Source organism: Carcharhinus amblyrhynchos, chromosome 9 (assembly GCF_965287045.1).
Source record: "Carcharhinus amblyrhynchos chromosome 9, sCarAmb.v2.hapA, whole genome shotgun sequence".
Lineage (NCBI taxonomy): Eukaryota > Metazoa > Chordata > Chondrichthyes > Carcharhiniformes > Carcharhinidae > Carcharhinus > Carcharhinus amblyrhynchos.
In genome coordinates, this window is record NC_137332.1 from 79,974,061 (window position 1) to 79,996,107 (window position 22,047).

Genomic DNA, 22,047 nt, shown 5'->3' on the forward strand with positions numbered 1-22,047 from the left:
AGTTCTCTGTTTTTCTTTTATTTTCATTTAGTTGGAAAAAAGATGCCTTGCTTGATATATTCTCATACCTGTTGAGCGTACTTAATGAGTAAATGTTTATCATCAGTATTTAAATTTAACAGCCCAGTTTGCAACATTTTATGTGCTTTGTGTAAGAGGGAGCGGTGCAGATAGGGGGATCTGGCATCAAGCACACTGGATAGTTCATTCCTCCAAAGTGAATCTTTTAAAATAAGGCTACGTTCTTCCTATTTAACTGCACCACAAGTAAATTTTGTAGACCTGTTAGAGAGGTAGGTTTGTGTAAATTGTCCTTTTATGTTGGTGGCAGGGAGGAATACTTCGAATTGCAGTGTGTAACAAATATAATGTTTATTGTGTTTTGAAACTCTCTCTTTAAAGTAAAATGGTGCTCTGTGAACTGCTCTGTATTCTGCCCAAAAGCAAACCTGGGTGGCTTGGTTGTGACTGGGACAAAAGGTGTCCAAGTCCAAAGAGTTTGTGAGAAGATGCAAGATATTCACACTTGTAGACAAGGGCAAGAATACTTGTGTTGACTGTGGATAGATTGTTGGTCTCCGAGGCTCACAGAAAGGTGTGAGCAATGTCATAAATGGTTACACTTTAAATTGTCTATTTAATTCTAAGCTAGAATGGAATTAGGGTCTGGAAATCGTAACAAGTGGACTTAAGGACTTGGTTTTCATTGCTCATACCTGGATTTGAACCCAGACTGGAAGAAGATTAAATTCCCCTTTCAAATGTATAAATTCAAGAACATTTTTGCAGACCGCCTCCGCAGTTCCTTGTCAATCCATTTGCTATTAAAAATCCACATTTGCTTGGATGTATGTAATAGAAAATTAACCAGCTGTTGTTTGGATTGGAGATGAAATATTATTATATTAAGTTTGGAGCAGGGTCACAAAGGCTTTGCAGCTGGCTATTGTACCATTATTGGGACTGCTTGATGCCAGGTGTAAGGTAAGTAAAGAAAGTCCATTCCTTACTGCAGAAGAACCAAGAAAATAACACCCTTTCTTCCTGGTGTTTGAGTAAGCTGTAATAAACGTTTCAAGTGAACAGGATTGCATGAGTGAAGTCAGCTTTTCGGCCACCCACAATGAAAGTTTGCAAGTACTGTGTTTGAATAAAAATACGTTTTCATTGAGAACTTCATATTTCGAAAGTGATGGAACTTAAAGCACAGAAGGTGGCCATTTGGCTGGCTTTGCATGTCTGTACAGATGCTGTTACATTGGCATGTGTCTTATTTTTCTTTGTATATTTCTGTCTTTTTCTTCCCTCCCTTCAGCAGCCGTGACTCATTTCACTGCAGAGCTCTCCTGGCTTTCAGTTGAATTCTAATATAATGTGGCCCGTAGCTCCTTTTGACTACTTGTTTTCGTTACTGTATTGTTTTCACTCAACTCAAAAATAATTTATGTAACCAGGAATGCATTGTGTCCTTCTAGGAGTTTGAGGGGTAAATAAGAGGCTACTTGTTGGCCATAACACAGTCCCAAGAGAGCATTATCCCTGTGGAGCTTGCTCCTTGTCAGTCAAGATTTAGGTATTGGATTTAACAGTTAATACATATTTTAGCAGCCTGCTGAATAATTCAACTGATGTTTTTAATGGTAAACAATGCATTAACGGAACTAACCTATTTACCTACAGGGTAATATGTTTTGATCCTGTTGTTTTATTAATAGTGCTTTGCTGACGTTAACTACTAAGGATACATGGAATTTATCCAAAATAACCTATTTCAAAAAATAACCTTTGTAAAGATCCCAATGCATTATGTTACATAATTGAGTGCATTCGCAGTTGGATTCAGTTAATGATCCAGTGAAAAGGGAGGCGATGCCCTACTGGTGTTTTGGCTAGACTATTAATTGAGGAACTCAGCTAATGTTCTGGGGACCTGTCACAGCAGATGGTAGAATTTGGATTCAATACAAAATAGCTGGAATTAAGAATCTACTGATGACTGTGAAACCATTGTCGATTGTCAGAAAAACCCATCTGGTTCACAAATGTCCTTCAGGGAAGGAAATCTGCCTCTTTTCCTGGTCTGGCCTACATGTAACTCCAGAACCACAGCAATATGATTGACTCTCAACTGCCCTCCAAGGGCGACGAGAGATGGATACTAAATGCTGGTCAGCCAGTGATGACCATACCCCATGAATGAATAAATGAAATAAAGATTGTCCATTTTAACGTTGCTTCAGCAGCTCCCAAATTGAATGTCCAGTGTAAACTTGTGAAAATCATCCTAGTGCTGTGGTAGCTAATTATTCATGCAATGTTTTCTCTGTTATCATGGTGTAGGCTAGCAGATGAACTCCATGGATGGATCCATCGACATGAAGTCGTCAGAGTCAAAATGAGAAAAGGATCCAAAATGCTTCATAAAATAAGAACTGTGTCGGTAGGTACTTATTTTTAAAAAACTTCTGTTTGTGGATAGTTACAGTTTGAGAAATGAGCACATGCCCGAGGAGTAAAGTAAATGTCAAATTTACTGCTGAAGTCAATTGTAGGATAGGGTGGGAGTGGTTGGGGTCAGTGGACATGGAAGAAGGTTCCACGCCCACCAAATAAGCATCGCAATTCGCGAGAACTAAGAAGAATTGTGAGCAATTCTAGATATTTCACGCATTCCCCCCCTCTATGAAATGTTAAGAATCTTGTGTGGCTGTGGAATATTGAAGCCCTTTTTGTTTCACTTTTGGGCCTTTTTTTCCAAACCTCTTTCACTCGAGCTAATTTGGCTTCTGCATTTTAGGTAACATCTGTCTCTGATCCTCTTGGTCTTCTAATTGAGCTAAATTTTAAATAAGTCCAGGATTGTGATCAGAAAACTTCATTGTAAATTCCTCCAGCTGCTGCATCTATCTTGTGCCTACACAGGAACTTCAGCCCATCTTGGAAAAGCCATATTGTGTCACAATGTTGGATCTTATAATAGATCAGCTGATAGTCATACCAATTTTCGGGGAAAAAGTCGATCGAGGTATTATTCTTGTCTGTATCATGTTATTTTCTAAAATTTTCCAATTGGGAACTAAATGGAGCTTTTGGAAAATTTCCTGTTTTTAATCCTTTTAAATTATTGTAATTGGATCCAAGGGGCTACGAGTAATTTGAATAAAATTCAAAAGAGAAGATGTTTTGCTTTTCTGAGACTCCTAACTGCCTCTTAGTTTAGTCATAGTGTGTACAGCATTCAGCATATTTCATGTGTTCATGCCAATTGATAACTAAGTTGACTCAGAACCTTAGTGGTTTACCATTTGTATCCAGTCAATGATTGCGATACTTTCATTAAATGAGATGCTCAGCAAAATTATTTTGGGTGCAATCAATAAACCAAGCCATCTCAGTCATGGTATGCATTAGTACCTTGCCATGTGCTGTTAGAGTCACACTGATGAGTGCTGATTTGGGGAATAAATAAATGAAATGCTGGCATTTGAGAAGAAATACTGAGCAGTTAATCAGTCTACTGTTAAGTATTGAATAGGTAATACATACGTTAGTATAGTGCATTATTATAGTGTTGGGATTGATGACCAATTAGTTGGTTTTAATTGTCTTTTGAACTGTTAATTAAATTTATCACTGGTAACTAATTTGAGTTGAGAACCTTCCACACACCTGATGAAGGGACACCGTTTCCGAAAGCTTGTGAGATTACTAGCAAATAAACTGGTTGGACTCTAACTTGGCGTTGTGAGACTTCTAACTAATTTGAGTGGCAGATGTTTTCCTTAAATGTGTTATTTCTAATTCTGTGCATTTTTTTTAAAGTCAGTCATTCCTCACGCCATCCATGCATTAGATCCAGATAACTGTGATGCAAGCTGTTGCTTAAACTTGTTACCAGGCCACTTAGATAGGTGTCCTGAACAAATTTTGCAATCTAGTAGCAATGCTGTATTTTATGTTATTGTTTTAAACAGGTAGGGGATTAATTTAAATAGCACTCCATTGTTCCACTTATCTCCCATAACACCCGAAAGGTGTTTCCCTCTTTGTAATTGGTGGCGCATTTGTCCAACACCACAATGATTTTGGTATGATCCAATTTGTATTAATAACCCCACATCAATCCTGAGATAGGATTAATGTGAAGGATTAGTTTATTTGCACACATTCAAAATTCATAGAGAGTTTGCAACATCCTTCACTTTCAGATAGTAAAGGGAGATATTGAGAAAAGAAAAATTTACAGTGCAGAGGCCACGAAGAAAATAAATATTCCGCTTTGGTGGTTGAGGAAGTGGATGTTGGAGATGAGTGCCAATGAAGCAATCTGCTTCTTGATGGTGTCAAGCTTTTTGTGTTGTTGGAGTCACAGTCCTGACTTATGTCTTGTTGATGGTGGACAGGCTTTGGGGAGTCAGGATGTGAATTACTCACCGCAGAATCCCCAGCCTTTGATCTCCTCATGTAAACATATCATTTATATGGCTAGTCCAGTTCAATTTCCAGTCAGTGCTATCCCCAGGTTTTGATAGTGGGGGATTCAGTGATGGCAGTACCATTTAATGTCAAGCGGAGATGGTTAAATTCTCTCGTTGGAGAAGGTCATTGCCTGGCACTCATGTGCCTTGAATGTTATTTTTCACTTATTAACGCTTCTGAAGGTTAGCTGGGGATGGGCAATGAATGCTGGTCTAGCCAGCAATGCCGACATCCCACTAATGTATAAGAAAACCCAACCCTAAGTGTTGTCCAGGACGTGGACTGCCTCAGTGTTTGAGGAGTTACGAATGATGCTGAATATTGTGCAATCATCAGTGAACAATCCCATATCTGACATGGTGAGGGCAGGTCTTTGTTGAAGCAGCTGACAGTGGCTGCACATTGGGCATTACCCTGAGGCAATCCTACAATGATGTTAAGGGACTGACATGATTGACCGTGAACAACCACAACCATCTTCCTTTGTGCCTAGGTATGACTCCATTGAGTGGGAAATCTTTCCCCCGATTCCTATTAACTCCAGTTTCGCTCATGCTTCTAGATGCCACGTTCTGTCAAATGTGGAATTATTATCTAGGGCAGTCACTCGAGCTGAATCTTCTATAGTTTCACCACTCTCTCTTCTCACAGTCCATCTTGCTCCAGTTATTATCACGTTCTGTTCCTGTGACAAGTCAGTTCTCATACAAGGTAGCTCATAAGCCATGAATAGCATATCAAGCCTTTTAAATTGCATTAAAGAGATGGTTCTGAAATGTTAATTTACTATTATTGACTGAAGTTGCTTTTTTATAAGTCCATTACAGCCTACATTTCCAGCAGCTGACAATATGATAACATGACAACAGCAGATAACCATGGCAACGCAGTTCTCATTACCGTTAATGATGGTTTGACCTAATTAGAACTGTTATGTTTGACAGCACTCATGCTGTTGTGTTGCAGTCATCCTGTAAGTGTACGTGGGCAGATGGTAGAAGGGCGTTAGCAACAATAAAGAGCTGAATTGTGCGGGGTGAAATTCTGATTTTTAAAAAATGCTATTTAATTTTGGCTCTGAACAATTTAGCCCATTCTGCAATCCTGTGCCTGTTTTGCAGTTCTGTTTCTTTTCATTCCATCTCAGCAAGCAAATAATATTACTAGAATTGGAACACTTGGAAAAGGTTTGTCCACAAGCAGAGATTGTTTAATATAACACGTTACGAAAATAGAGAACACCTGTTTTCAGCCAATGTCATGGATCAAAGTCCTTTCTAATGAGTGCATGGTTTTGTGGTTAGAGCCATAGTTTGTTTCTCCTGTGAGCCAAGCTTGGAAATTAAGCACTGAATGTTATAGCTGCTGCACTGTCATACCTATTGAATCACCCTCACCGGTAAATCATTCTAACGCACCAACAGCAGCAAACCTGACATTTCTTTTGTACAGCAGTAGTCTACAATCCAGATTATAGTTGGACCAAAAAAAATCATTACTCAGCATGAAAGGGAGAAAATAAAAGTCCTTTTGTGTTGGTACAATGGGCGTTAGTTGTGTAGTGCTGCTGCAGTTGTGTTGATTGCTCATTACTTTGCACACTGCAAGGCTAGAATTTCTTGTGTTTATTGCTCATTGCTCTGTACTCCAAGTGCTGGAGTTTACTATATTGTTTGCCCATTGCTCTGTATCCTATTTCTTTGCTATCCAGCAATTCCTTTCACCTGGCCACAGTTGTGGGTGTACCTCGGTAGATTAAGGAAATCTGTCTTTTAGCACTTGCAACCACAATGCGTTTGAAAAGCAGCTACCCTATTAGCAGACGTTCTGCTGAATTATCCAACCAGTATTGCCTCCTTTAGTTGAAGACAGTTTGCCTTAAAGATGTGAGCACAGCCTGATAAATTACTTGCAATATTGCATTTGGTCGCTTCGAATCATAGAACCCTACAGTGCAGAAAAAGGCCCTTCGGCCCATCGAGTTTGCACCGAACACAATCCACCCAGGCCCTACCCCCATATCCCTACATATTATACCCACTAATCCCTCTAATTTACGCTTCCGTGGACACTAAGGGGCAATTTCTTAGCATGGCCAATCAGCCTAACCAGCACATCATTGGACTGTGGGAGGAAACCGGAGTACCCAGAGGAAACCCACGCAGACACGAGGAAAACATGCAAACTCCACACAGACAGTGACCTGAGCTGGGAATCGAACCCAGGACCCTGGAGCTGTGAAGCAGCAGTGCTAACCACTGTGCTACCGTGCTGCCCTTTTATTAACTGCAACTTTTATTAAGCAACAAATTAATTGCAACTTTTATTAAGCATTAGAAACACATTAGGAAGCTCGTGTGCTTTCTTTGTACTGGTAGGGAGAAGTGTCTTGGAGAGACAATTGTCATAACCATGTAGAAGTGATCTGTGAGCAATTAACTTGTGTGCATTTGTATGTGTGTGTGTGTGTGTGTGTGTGTGTATATATTTAGTTTCCTCTCAATTTAAAAGCAACCCAGCAGTCAAGTGTTATTGTTAAACATGATTAAGTTTCGTTTATTGCAAAATTTTTGCTGAAAGTAACAAGTAGAAGTGATAAAGTTATTCACTAAAATACAGATACAAAGATTAAAATACAAATAAAGAAAAGCGTACCGAAAAATAAAACTCCACATCAGTCTCTGAGAGATATTAAGCTTTAATTCCTTTTGTCTGAGTTGAAGGGGTTGAAAGTTGAGTAAAACAAAAGCCAAATACTATGGATACTGAAAATCTGAAGAAAAGAAAAGGCTGGAAAAGCTCAGCAGGTCTGGTCGCATCTGTAGAGAGAGAAAAATAATGTTATGTGTTTTAGTCAAATATGACTTTCTTTCAGAGTTGAGGTTGGATTTAATAGCTGTGTTGAGTTGCAAGGTTGAAGCAATTGGAAATTTCCTTTGTAAGTGCTCCTTTCCTTACTGGAAACAGCAAGTACTAACATTTGAAGACTGCCGTTTCTTTTCAGCAGACCAATAATGATTTTTCCAGATGCCACACTCAGTAACTCCTGATGGCAGGAAATCCAGTTCTCTCATGTGGTTCATCACTGCTTCAGCTGAGAGCTGTGTGCTGCTCTTATCTATCACAACCACACAAAATGGCTTCTCACAACCTCTTTTCAACAGTTTCAAAACACAAAAAAACCATTAATTTTTTTAGTAAGTCATTGTTTCTAATAAACCAAGGAGGTTAAATTTGAAGCTCTTCCTGTTTCCTTCAAAGCCAAAGAACTCTTGCACCTTTTAGAAGATCCCATGGGCATCCTTGGAGGAGTATTTGCATTTTAATAACTCTTCATCTTATGGTAAAAATCTGACAAGGTTTGACCAAAACAGGAAGGTGTCAAGATGCTTGTCCATACTTCCGTTTTATAAATGGCTTTTTGAACATAATTTACGATAGTTAAAATCTGTAATACCATAATTACATGGGCATAATGCATTGAACAATATTTCCGATGCAACAGCGTATGTATGTGCCCCGTCACTCGTGGTGACTCATTGTGAAATGCACATGTATGACAGTCGCTTTGGCCTCCTCTCATTTCTCTCCTTTCACCCCTCATTTCCTGTCCACATTCTCAGAGCAGATGGGGGAGCCTCATGAACAGCTTTAAACGGAATTAACACCTTGGGCTGGATTTTCTGACCCCATCTGCAGTCAGGAATCTTCTGTCCTGCTGCAGTGAATGGAGATTTAGCTGAGTGCCAAATTCTCGGTTCTCGCTGGCAGTGGCGGCAGGCCATGAATGGCTGGAGAATCGATTGGGTTTGAGGCTAGATTCTCTGGCTTCCCAGTATGCTTTTCCTGCTTTCACCATAGCTGCTTACTAAGCCCTATTAACACTGCATTTTTTTTCTAGTCTGAGTCTTCCTAGAAGGTGCAAATGCTTTGAAAATCTTTGTTTACATTCAGTTTTTCTCTCCTGTGTCTTAAAAACGTCTGACTTTGGCAGGTGATGGGGAGGGGGAGGTTCAAATCACCTTCATACTTTCATGCCTACACGATACGGGGGAGGTTCTGGTACTCCCTGTGCAGGTGGGGGGTGGGGTGCGATGGCTTGCTATTTCCATGGGCAGATGTGGTGGCCAAGCTCTGCACTCTGTGATCAGGCAGCAAGTCGGATTGGCCAGCATGTTTTATGTTCTGCATATACTTACATTGTAAAGGTGGCTGAATTCCAGCTGTCAGGTACTGCCAGCACCAGCATGAAACACACTGGTTTTCCCACTGATGGCAGCACTTCATCTTTGTTTGGGAGAACCACGGTGAATTTTGACCTTTCATCAGCCTGAAGCATTAGCTGTTTCTCTTCAGAGGTGGTGCCTTGTCCTGCAGAGTATTTTCAGCATTTTCTAGTTTTTGTTTCCCCCCTCCTCAAGAGTTCTCTCTCTTCAGGTACTATCCTCTCTTTTCAAAACTACCTTCATTAGCCCTTGACTTCATCAGTCTCTGACGTGGTTGGCCATGAGTTTCTGCTTGAGAGCTTCACCACAGTGCCCCAGTTGGCTAGAACTACACATGCCCAGTTTCATTTCCAGTTATTGAGATGAAGCAAGGGAATCACGTACAATAGCTTTTCTTCCTGCTCCCATTACCATTACTTTTATTGTCTGCCTCCTGTTTCTTGATTAGTTGCTGCAGTGGCAGTTTCCAAATGTAAACTGTCAATTTCCACCACTATCTCTTGAATGGTCCACTGTCTCTAAACTGTCAAACTGTTTCTGACATCTAGTGCTGGATGAGCTGAAATTTAAGTACTGTGAAGGCAACACCCATTCTCTTTCTAACCATCATGAATTCTACTCCTTCATCACTGATACCATCCCTCTTGCCTGATGCCAGATTTGGCCTCACGCTGAGCTCTGTGGCTGAGACAAGAAAAAACACCACATCAAGTTGCATTTTTATAGTGCCTTTAATAAGACTAGATGATTAATCACTTATTAATTACTAATTAATTCTGACTGCATTTCCACACCATCACTAAGCCCAGCTATCTCCACCACTATAACATCATCTGACTTTGTTCTTGCCTCTGCTTATCTGCTGCTGAAACCTAATGATTATCTTTGATATCTCCAGACATGGCTTATCTAATGTACTCGTGGCCAGTCTCTCTAGTTCTACCTTCTGCAAATTTGGAGATTGTTCAAAATTCTGCTGCCCGTGTCCTAACTGTTACCAAGAACTGCTTACTCATCCCCTTTCTGCTCTTTGACTTGCATTGACTTCCAGTTAAGCAATACCTCAATTTTCAAAATTGTAAATGTTTTCAATTCCTTCATGGCCTCTACCTTCTCTATCTTAGTGATCATTCCCAATCTGTTCCACCAATCCTGACTTCTTCAGCTTTACTGATTTGAATTGCTCCATCATTGGTGGCTGTGCCTTCAGCTACCCAAGCCCTTAGCTCTGGAATTCCCTCCCTAATTCTCTTTATTCCTTTAAAGTTTGTTTGTTAGTGTCACAAGTAGGCTTACATTAACACTGCAATTCAGTTACTGTGAAAATGCTCCTTAAAATCTAGTTCTTTGGCCAAGTAATTAATCATCTTGTCTATTATCTCCTTGCATTATTTATGTTGTGCCAAATTTTGTTCATTGTTGTCAAGAGCCATGGGATGTTTTATCAGATCAAAGGCATTGAAGAATATGAAAGTGCAACTTGATATGGTTTTTATTCTTGTCTTAGCCATGTAATCCAGAGAGGCCAAACTATTTAAAAACTGGGCAGAGTCAGCAATTTTCTCCAAGAGAACATTGTCAACTGATTTTCAGTGTCCATCCAATTCGTTTAACATTATTTGTTTCTCAAATTTCAAAGACATTTCGACATGCTTTATATACCATTACACTGTAGAGTTGTGTAGGATAAATATGTTTGTTTTGTAATGATGGCTGGGTTACAGATCTGAGAGTATAACAAATCTAATTGCCATAATCTTGTACCTTCAGGTCTATGTTTAGAAAAGGGCATTTTTTAACTCTAAGGCTAACCATCGATTGAACTTCCTTTAATGTCTCAAAATATTATTGCATTTCTTCTCGTCACCTTATCTAAAAAGCATGACAAGCAAGATGTCTGCTCATCTGGGCTGGATTCAGGTATATGGGATTTTCCTGAGGCAGCGTTATGATGGGATAATTCACCTGGAAAAGAAAGATAATGCACAATCAGAATGTGATTTACTTGATGGGAACTGCACCTCCTGTTCACTGGTGATGAACCATTAAAAAAAACTTGCATTTATAGAGTGCCTTTCACAACCATAGAATATCCCTAAGCCGTTTTGCCGCCGTTATAGAACCAGTGGCCAATTTGCATGTGGCAAAATCTCATAAACGTCAACCTATTTTTAGTTGTATTAGCTGAGGATAAATGTTGCCCAGGATGATGCGGAAGAATACCCTTGCTCTTCTCTGCAGTAGGCTCACAGGATGTCTTTATGTTCATCTGAGGAGACAGATGGAGCTTCAATTTAATATCTCATCTGAAAGATATCAGCTCGGACAGCCTAATACATCCTGAGTGCTGCACTGGAGTAGCAACCCAGACCTTGTGCTTGAGTCTTTTGAATTGGACTTGAATCCACTGAGCTAACGAGGGCACATGATGTGCACAATGCGCAATTTAATGGATCGGGAAACTGAATCTGAATATAAAGTGCAGAATAGAACCACTTTACAAAATACATTAATTCAACAGATCACTGGGTGTGATGAAGTGTTTCTATGGTAAGAAAAACAAAACTTAAAAGTCACAATACATGAAAGAAAACTAAATAATTTGTCCATGGAGAAAACTTTGCGTGAAGCTGTTCCAAAAAAGAATGAGTTTTTTTCCAGTTAACATAAACTGAGACTGGAGATAAAAGACAGGAATGAAATAAGTCTGTGTAAACTCACCATATTCCTCTCTGTGCAGTCACACATGCTTTTATTTTCTGAAGTGAGATTGTTTTCATTGTACCTTGTTGCTGCTTATCTGCCAGAAGTAATTTATTTATTTAAAAATATGTTTGTGGGAACCTTCTAAGTGTGATGTCTGTTACCTTTTTGTGCATGTTTCAAATACATTTCTAAGGTTTCCAAATATCATGAATGAGATACTTTTATTTCCAAATTGAGAAAACAGTTCAGTGCCAAGACTTCAACTGTAGTCCAGACTTTATTGAGTCTGTTTTGTGAATATCAAAAGATTACCTAATGGGAAAGCTACTTCTGGTGATTACACCATGCCTAGTCACTCGTCTATGCATCGAGCCAAAGTAATCAATGTTAAATGAAATCTTTGTCATTGACGGATATCAATCAATGTCAATATTATCATGAAATCAGGCTCTTTATGTTCAACTCTCTGAATTATTTTTCATCTTTTTGTTGAAGTCCTGAACTGTTTTCAAATTGTGTTACCATGATGAAGTTCTGTGACATAATTGACTTCAAAGACTTCCCTTCCCAAAGAGGTGTAAAGAAGGTGGTTGAATTCACTTTACCTCAGCCATTTACATTTGTATATAATGGCAACGTGAAGTGGGATCAGCATTAAACAAGCAGCAAGGAAATTCAGTGTTAGTGAAAGGCTGGTGGAAGAATGGAAGAATGAGTTTGCAAACGTTACCACTTTTAGCTGAAAGCCAACCTCGTTCTGCCAGAGGACCCATTTCTGTTGTCATTTGCCATGTGCCGTCTGCTCTGTGTGGGTGTAGCTTAAAAGTAGACTATGTTTCTCCCTCTTTGTGTGTTTGTGTAAGCAAATAAACTAACCCTCTGAGTTCACACCATCTTTAGTTTGCTGTGGGATTATTAGTAGGAATTCAATCACACCAAAACTGAGGGGTTGGAATATAATGCCACTGCTTATAAAGGGAAGCCAAAATCAAAACACCTTTCTGTTTAGGCCGATGATGAGATATGAAATTAGCCCTGTCCATAACAGGAAGAAAGTTGTGACCCTCTACCCTCACTATCTATAATTACAGACGTGCATTTAATAGTGTATGCTATTAGAGCAACTCCATACATTCCATCCGGTGTCTATTTATCACTACTCATTGTGGCAGATCTGAACTCAGAATACATGGTTAACAATCAAAGTTTCAATGTTATTATTTTGGTTAGTGAGTAACTCTGTTGATGTATTAGAGATTTAAGCTTAAAGATTTTTGATTTCTTTCACCGCGCCCATAACTGAAATCTTTAAACTGAATAAAGTGGTTTGATGAGTGGCATCTGACTCATAGGAGATTATGTGGCTTACGTGTCTTGTTGTATGAAGTTCCAAATTGTGACTTACTGCTTGAATAATTTTTGGTTGTGTGTCTCATTGCTTACACAATGTCACTTCCACTTTGCAAATAGTTTTTTAATGTAACTATTTCTATTTCTTTGCAGAAACCTCCAGATGAGAAGACTGATATAGCCCAGTATATTACAAGGAAGTACACAGACATTGATGAGAAGTAAGTTATTGTTTTGAGACTGGAATTCTCTGAGTTGCCATTTAGGCGTTTTGCTGAGTTATAGATGTTTCAATGCAAATTGTTAAATTTGCTATGCTTTTCTCTATCCTTCCTCTCCAATTTTAGAAAATATTGCATAAGTGTTTGAAGCAGAGTGACATAAAAGAAAAAGTGGGAAACAGCTCAATGTGATTGCATTAGCAGCGGTCAAGAAAACCATATTGGCCCAATTGTTCTTGTCCTGTACCAATCCCTTGGTGGTTTCTCTTTATCAATCATAATTTTTGATAGACAACCCATTTACACGTCTATCTGAAGTTCTTGACAATTTTTCTCCAGTGTTAGGTAACCACTGGGAGAAATCCTCAGGAACATAGCTGCAGGGCTTCTTTTTCACTCTATTGTGTAACTGTTGTATCTTGGACTAATAAACCATATGAGAAAAAATCTGTGGCAAGTTCCATTTCTGATCCAGATAAGTGGTCAGGGCACTTAAAATTGGTTTCAGGATTAACAGAAGTATAAATGCAGAATCTGCTACTGAACGCCACTCACCGACCTTTTCTAGAAGTGTGCTTGTGGAGGAATTTTAACCTAACACTATGGGCAAAAGACACAAGGTCGGGTGGAACAGCAGTCTTACCTTCAGTGCAAAATGGAGAATAAAATCAGATGGAGGTGAAGCCTGCCAGTTTATACATGAGTAGATCATCTTAAAATTACCCTGCTTGATTGCATGCCCGGTGAAGGCAGCATTCAGCCATAATGTCCTTTGTGTCATTGGTATCAGCAGTCTGGCATGATTCACACTTGAATAAAGTATTGGAGGTCAGTCGACTATCAAATTGTGTTGGGCAGCATGGCAGTATAGTGGTTAGTACTATTGCCTCACAGCGCCAGGGATGCGGATTTGATTCCCAGCTTGGGTTTGTGTGTAGTTTGCATGTTCTCCCTGTGTCTGCGGGGGTTTCCTCTGGATGTTCTGGTTTGCTCCCACAACCCAACGATGTGAGAGTTCGACGCGTTGGCCATGCTAAATTGCCCCTTAATGCCCCAGGATCTATAAGTTAGAGGAATTATCGGGGTAAATATGTTGGGTTATGGAGATAGGGCCTGGGTAGGATTGTTGTCAGTGCAGACTCGATGGGCGAAATGGGCTCTTTCTGCACTGTAGGATTCAATGATAATAGGGATTCTATGACATGAGAAAAAGCATGATCAATTTTCAAAAAGTGGGAACAAATCTTTTGGTACTAATTGGGTAAGTAGGGGTTGGGACGTCAGAATTTACCAGCATCTCTGTCTCCTGCCTCTTTTGTAATGCACATTATAGCACCTTGAAAATAGCATTATAGCTTGATCATAATTCTGGCATGGATTGTGAAAGCTTCAGTCGGCGTTGTAGCACTTCAACTCTATAACTCTTCAAGAACTCTTGTCTCAATTTTGCCTCTTGTGAAGCCTCAAGTTCTTTTGTCTCACCATTTGTGGTGGTAATTTGGAAATAGTAGTGCTTGTTTGGAGGGATGTTGTAAAAACAATGTGAACAATTTGCACTGAAGGATAATTGGGGATGGGCCATAATGCTGGTTAGTTGCATTGGCCATGCTAAATTCTCCCTCTGTGCACCTGAACAGGTGGCAGAATGTAGTGACGAGGGCATTTTCACAGTAACTTTATTGCAGTGTTAATGTCTACTTTATTTAGTCTTAATGCTAGTCTTGCTTGCCATAACCAAACCCCATGAACAAATAAAAATACAAATTTACATAACTGTCGTGTAGAAAATGCAAGCTATTTTACAGCAATGTAATCAGAAACAAATGGAAGCTGAACTCCATGGATGAGTGTTATGGAGCATCTAAACTGAGGAGAAAAGCTGCAAAGGCAGGATGATTTTGGGAAGAATTTCATATTGTGGGACCTGATGGCACAGTTACCAGTAGGGAGGATGAAGAAAGTGGATGGGGGTGCCCAAATGACTGGAGTCAGGTAATGGAGTCCTAGCAGAGTTGTAGGATAAAAGGTTAGGAGAAGGCAAGTCCATGAAGGGATTCAAACACAAAGATGAGCATTAATGAACTTCAGAACTTGAGATGATGGAGCTGTTCAGGTGGGATGGAATTCACCCAAGCCATATTGACTTGTTATTGTAGAGAGGGTAGTAAAGATAATTATTTAAAGATATGTGCTGGAAGAGGAGAGTCAAAGGAATAAGCAGAATGGTCAGAAAAAGCAACTAATGACGGCAATAGGAAAAGGGTCAATTCAGAAAAGAAACATAAGGAAGATGGACTGAGACCGACAAAACAAAAACATGTTAATGGTCAAAATAGTTGAGCTTGAGGAAAATTGGAAAAAATTATCCAGTCAGTCACCAGAAGGATTATCCTTAATGAGTTCAACAATGGTTTAGAAAGCTTTTTTTTAAACCTGTGACAAACCAAATTAAAAAGGGAAAGAGCAGTGATAAGTTAGTGTTGCAGGTAATGCAGAGGAATTAATGGCCCGTAAGGCAAATGGCATAGGGAATGCAATTCCCTGCTGCTTGGTGAAAACAAACGCAGCATGTTTATATTTTGCTTGAACTGAGGTAATCAGTTACTTGAACTGAGATGACTCGATGCAGAACTTTAAAAGGGACAGTTTAAAGGAAATGAGGCAAGATTTTACTATGATGTCATACTTCAGAGAAATTGAGTTAAGGGCAAATCGCATGTCTTAGAAAGCAGTCCAGTGAGTGCAAACTAATCAGATGTGACCTTAAATAGACTTTACAACAACGTCAAGTGAAATAAATTTTCTTCCCAAAGCACCAAACTCTAATAAGTCTGTTGGGAGAAAGACGAGGGAGATCATTGAGAATAATAGAGGCTAAAATGTCAATTTTGTGTTAGGGAGTCGAGAGAGCATTAGAAACGAGCACTGTTTTGAAGCCAAATACCAGAATAAGAGATTCATTTGGCCTGATAGCAAGAAGCATTTTTTTTTGAAGAATAATTGAACTCCTTTATCACTGCTCAGAATTGAAACTGAAGATCAGTTAAAATAGATAACCTATTACAAATGTACTCAGAAAGTATTCATTGGAAAGTAATCTTGTGGTCATCAATCAGGGATGATATAAAATTAAGCATAATGACTTAATATAATTTTCAAAGATAGTCTCAAAACAATTATGTTTCCAAAGAAAAGTAGAATTGAGACTTGGCATAAATCGCAGAAGTGAGGACATTTATCATGATGGATACAAAGGAGGTTTTAGTTATATTCATTATTCCTTAATGATGAATATCAGAACTAGTCAGCAGAGCAACTTTTCTGAAAAAGTAGCAAGCAATTCCAGGTAACAACAAAATTTTTGTCAGTAACTTGAACGATATAAGTTCATGATTGGAAATAAAGATGATTCTTTGCATGAACATGAGCTCTTAATTGGCAAGCTAAATAGTTTCAGCAATGGCAGAGTCAATCTCCTTGGCTTTTTTGAAGAAGTGAATGCTGGAAAGCCCAATCCCAAGTAGCTCCATGGGAGAGAAAGTATTCAGACCTTGTAATTTCATCCTTCCAGAAATATCTGACCCTGTCTTTTCACCAATTGTAAATTATGTAGTGTGTATGACTCAGAAGTGGGCTATTTGACCTGACTAGTCCATGTCAGTGTTTATGCTCAGTTTTGTGCAAAGTTTGCTTGATCATAGCTGTGCCAACTACTGGAGCAACTATTAGTGATTGATGTGTTACAAACCTATGATCAGGGAACATGAGTGGGCCTTTCAGCCCCTCGACCCTGCTCTGCCATTTAATAAAGATCATGGCTGCTTTGCTAGTAATATCAAATCTGCATTTCATCTATCCCCTAAACCCCTCACCCTCTTGCTTACCAATAATTTATCCACCTCTGCCTTAATTGAACTCTGAGATCCCATTGTTCTTCTACCTATGTGGACCTGCAACTTTAAAGCAGTAATACTTCCCAACCCTTAGAAACTAAATGTACTCCCTTGCTTTTATTGGTGTTGTGCGTCATTTGCCAATTATTTGCTCGTTTTGCAAGATTACTAACGTCTGATTTGTTGCAGTCCCCTCGATATTGACTGAACCCTATCCACTCCAACCCAGTTTGGTATCATCTGCAAATTTAGAAATGGTGATTCTTATTTGAAGTTAATGTAAATTGTGAACATTAGTGGTCCAAGCACTCATCGGAACACTATCATCCAACGTCTGTGACTCTGAATAACTACCCTTTGTTCCCACTTTCTACTTTCTGTCTTGAAGGCAGCTGGCAGCCCATTCTGTTACTGATTCTCTGACTCTGCATTCTCTGACTTGTAACTTGTTACTTTATTATGCAACGCATTGGTGAAAATCCAGATAAATCACATCTACTGCATTACTATTGTTTATTCCCTCTGTTACCACCTCAAAAGATTCAAAAGGGATAATCAAGCAAGATTTTCTCTTTTGAAATTCATGCTGACTTCATTATTTTACTAATTTTTAGATGTTCTTCTCTTTTTCAGCAAGAATTCCATTACTATTCCAACCACTGATAAACTGTGTAGACCATTCAGTTTCCCTTATGAAATGCAGGAAATATGTTAGATATTGACCAATCTGCTGGCACTGCACTTATTTCTGAGGAATGAGTAAATAGAAATAGTAATGCCTCTTCTATCTTCTGCTTGTATTTTTGAAGAATCTATGATGCAATCCATCTGGACCTGGGGCTTTGTGCTCCTTGAGCTTATTCAGTTTGTTCACTACATTTTAAAAATTTTAAATGTGCTTATCTCATTACTCATGTCATCATTCTACATCTCTTACATTCACAAAGCAAGATAATTATTTTACCATTTCTGCCATCTCCCTATTGTCAGGTGTGGCATTTATTATCTGTCCCTTTGTGATCCTATTCTCATGAAGGCTGTCCTTTTTTATTGATGTGCCTGCCAGATATTTTAAATGCTTCTTGGGATTTCACTTGCCAATTCAGGCAGAATGTCCATTCCATGTGAGCTATTGTGTGAAGTGAAATTCCCTGAGATAAGTCCAAAATTAAATAGTATTTCAATCCTTTCTCCCCTCACCCACCTTCAGTTAACTTTTCTATTCGCTTCAGTATCTCTTAAGGTGATCTTGATGATACCTCCCTTCTTCACAGGCTGAAAAGCCAGCCTCGTCACTATGCATCAACCATGAGACTTTCCTTTGTACTGTGTTTCGAGTTTGAACGTCTCCCTGATATCTTGGAAACTCAACTAGCTTTCCAAGTATGGTCTGACCTGCTTTCTCTGGCATGTCTTCTGCTGCTTGGCTGTGCAATTCAACATTGTATTGGCTTTCTCGGTTGCTGCTTTGCATTTACGGACGTCTTCAGTATTAAATTTGAGATTTGTTTAATTTTCTGAGTTTCATGCTAACCAATTACAGTGCCATTCAATTAGCTTTTATTTCCTCGTTTTGAGCTTCTGAGTCCAGATAATTTACGTGAAGTAGAAAACTCTCAAAATGGAGCTGTGGGGTACATTCCACATTGTAATGAGATTAGGTTGGATTGCGCCTTGTAGGTTGGTGCCGACATGGTGGGCCAAATGACCCCCTTCCAGGAAGTAAATTTCAAGAATTCTGTATGTGTGAACTGGTTGAAGACAAGTTTCAGAATGATGTCATTAAACATTGTTCTGTTCAGTGAATAATATTGAAATGTATTTCTGTTGTAAAGCAATGGAAAGAAAACTCAAGAATCAATGAAGGTACTGTTCTCAGGAATTCATGGATATTGGAAGATGACTTTAGTGAAATAACTGACCATACTTCATCTTTGTTCATTCTCGTAACGGAAGTTGATTTAACAATTCTGTCTGTATATTAGATGTTATGGTGGGCAGGGCAAAAACATATGAGCATTGTGTGTTATCCTTGAGACATTTAGGACTCTGTCCCAATTAAACTTCCTGAAATATCTTCTTTGACACCAGAAAATGTTTGATGAGGAAAACTGAAGCCTTTTTGATGCATTCTGAAGCCAGAAAGAAAAGCTGAAGATGGTATTTGGAGAACTGCCATAGAAAGACTAATTCTTGCAGAGAGTAAATGAATCCCCTTGTGACCTATTTCTGGTTGTTTAGTTATGCAATTGGGTTATTTATTGTTTTGTCAGTTCTCTGCCAATCATTTAAATTGGGTAAGCAGCTCATCTGCACAACATGATTTAGTGTGAATCTCTGCCTTTGCATTGACAAAAGATGCATGGGCCTCCTACAGGATTTTCTGGAAGCAATTTATTGTGATCGTAGGTGGTTGTTACTTATGCTAAGGAGCGCATGATGTTGAATAGAAAACAGTGGTTTCAGAATGTTAACTCTGCAGTCAGCTTAAACAAGGTATCATCAACGTTTGGTTAGAAGAAGCCTGAACCAGTTTGTTGTAAGGTTGTTTCGTGTCTCACTTAGAGGTCTGGAGGCTTGTGTGGTTGAGCATAAACTGCTTATTATGAACAAATAACTACAACTTTATACATTTCTCTAAAGTCTCTCTCCTGTCTTCACGCTGACTTCTGTCAGACACTCTGCACATGGTCGACCATCATGTGACAGTCTACACCATCAGGCTAGTATTGTTTCCCCAGACCCACGTTAATTTTTACTAAGCTCAACACCACCTTTTGAGGTTGAGTTTTAAAGTCATGCAGCATTCTGAGCGAAAAAAAATCCTCCTTACCTCTGTCCTAAAAGGTCGACTCTTAATTTTAAGAGTGCTTCCTTGTTCTGGGTTCACTCGCACGATCTTGTATACTTTAGTCAAATCACCCCTCAGTGTTCTAAACTCTGGTGGAAACAAGCCCTGTCTGTCTTGCCTTTCCTTATAAGACAACTGGGTCATTCCAGGTATCAGTCTAGTAAACGTCCTCTGATCCGCCTACACCTCATTTGCATCCTTTCTTAAATAAGGAGACTGAAACTGCACATAATATTGGAGATGTGGTCTCACCAATGTCTTGTTAACCGAAGTACAACATCCTTACTCTTTTTTGTTGAATTTCTCTCGTAATGAACAGCAGCAACCCATTAGCCTTGTTAATTAATTGCTGTACCTACATGCTAACTTTTAGTGATTTGAGTACTAGAGCCCGTAGACCCCCCCTGCACCTTGGAATCCTGCAGCCATTTTCTGTTTAGGTAATACTCTACTTTTATTATTCTTCCTGCCCAAGTGAACAATTTCACATTTTCCCACATTATACTTCATTTGCCAGATTTTTACGCGTGCACTCATCCTGTCTGTGTTGTCTGCAACCTCTTTCAGTCCTCTTCAGAATATACTCTCCTTATCTTTGTGTCATTCGCAAGTCCAGCTGCCATGCCTTCACCCCTCTCATCTATGCCATAGAAATAAATTATAAAAAGTTGAAGCCCCAGCATAAACCCTGCAGGGGAGTTCGCTTGTCACATCCTGCCAGCCAGCCTTCAATGTAGGCTAATATGTTACCCCCTACTCCATGAGCTTTTATTTTTTGCAACAATTTCTGATGCATCATGTTATTAAATGTTTTCTGGAAACTCATATATAATTTATGCATAGCACATGTTATTCCTTCAGAGAATTCCAATAAATTGGTTGAACATGGTTCCCCTTTCATAAAACCATGCTGACTCTTCTCAATTACTGTGAGTTTGTCTAGGTGTCCAGCTATGACCTCCTTAATGATTTGGTTCTAATGCCTTCACCATGACAGTTGTCAAGCTAACTAACCTGTAGTTTCTTGTTTTCTGCCTCCCTCACTTTGTGATTATATTTATATTTTCTACTTTTCAGTCTGATGGAACCTTTCTAGAATCTTGTGAACTTTGGAAAACTAACAACAACAGATAATCGACTCCCTCATTAGCCACCTCTTTTATGACTCTAGGATGAGGTCCATCAGGACTTGGAGACTTGTCAGTATGCTCAGTCCAGGGTCTGATTGTATTTTCACCAAGTTCCTCTCTCCCTTTTACCCTTTTGATTCAAAGCTATTACTGGAATGTTTTTTGTATTCTGCATGGTGAAGACAGAGGAAAACTATTTGCGTATTTCATCCACATTTTAATCATTATTTACCATTGGCTCCCATTGTCACTCTCTAGAGGACCCACACTAATTTACTATATCTTATCCTTTTTAAGCACCTGTAGAAACTCTTGCTATTCACTTTGTATTTCCAGCTAGCTTCCTCCCATAATGGACTGGGATTAATGCAGAACTCTTGAAGCCTGATGCCATCCAATGCAAAACAGCCCAATTGATTGGCATCCCATCCACCACCAGGGCACAGTGTGCAGCAAACCATCTGTAAGATGCACTGCAATAATTTGTCAAGGTTGTTTGACAGGATATTTCGAACCCATGACCTCTACCACCTGGTGGAACAAGAATGGTAGACGTATAAGAACATCACCTCTTCCAAGATCTTTTTTCCCAAATCACACACCATCCAGACATGGAGCTATATCGCCATTCCTAGCTTGTTGCCAGGTCAAAATCTTGTACTTCTCTCCTAATTGCACTGTGGGTGTATCTATACTACGCACATCACTGTAGTTCAAGAGGCTTAGCACTACCATTGCAAGGGCAATTAGGAATGGACAATAAATACTAGCCTTGCCAGTGATAGTTACATTCCATGATTACATTTTTGAAAAGTTATTTTGTTATTGAAAATATTCTTAAGCTCATACATTGAAATCCTTTGCACTGCATATTCCCTCAGATCTGGCCTTGACAACATTGCTACATCCTGTTCAATTCTTTCTTCTCTTTCACAGAAACTCAGGAAGTGAATTACAGGTGTATTATGCTCCAGACAAACGTTATCCAGATTTTTTTGAAGCCATTCGTAGGAGAGGGGACACATTCTATTTGATATCATTTCGAAGGGTAAGTGTTAATTTCCCTATGTGTATAAATAAGGCGAAAATGCCAACTGATCTGTTTGTGTTCCGAATTCTCCATTCCCATCTAACGCGATAATCTTGGATTTTCTTGCCAAACAAGAATCAATCTCTTCCACCTCAGAAGTA

The 22,047-nt window shown here is 39.2% G+C and overlaps 1 protein-coding gene across 2 annotated transcripts in view; it reads left to right on the forward strand.

The window, feature by feature from the left end:
• Nucleotides 1-22,047, forward strand: part of atf6 (activating transcription factor 6) — a 327,399-nt gene that overhangs the window by 143,004 nt on the left and 162,348 nt on the right. For both annotated transcript variants that reach the window (XM_080195966.1, XM_080195967.1), the window contains exons 12-14: nucleotides 2,341-2,440; nucleotides 12,915-12,982; nucleotides 21,793-21,904. In XM_080195966.1, the coding sequence (XP_080052092.1) occupies nucleotides 2,341-2,440; nucleotides 12,915-12,982; nucleotides 21,793-21,904 (280 nt within the window). The remainder of the gene's footprint in view (nucleotides 1-2,340; nucleotides 2,441-12,914; nucleotides 12,983-21,792; nucleotides 21,905-22,047) is intronic.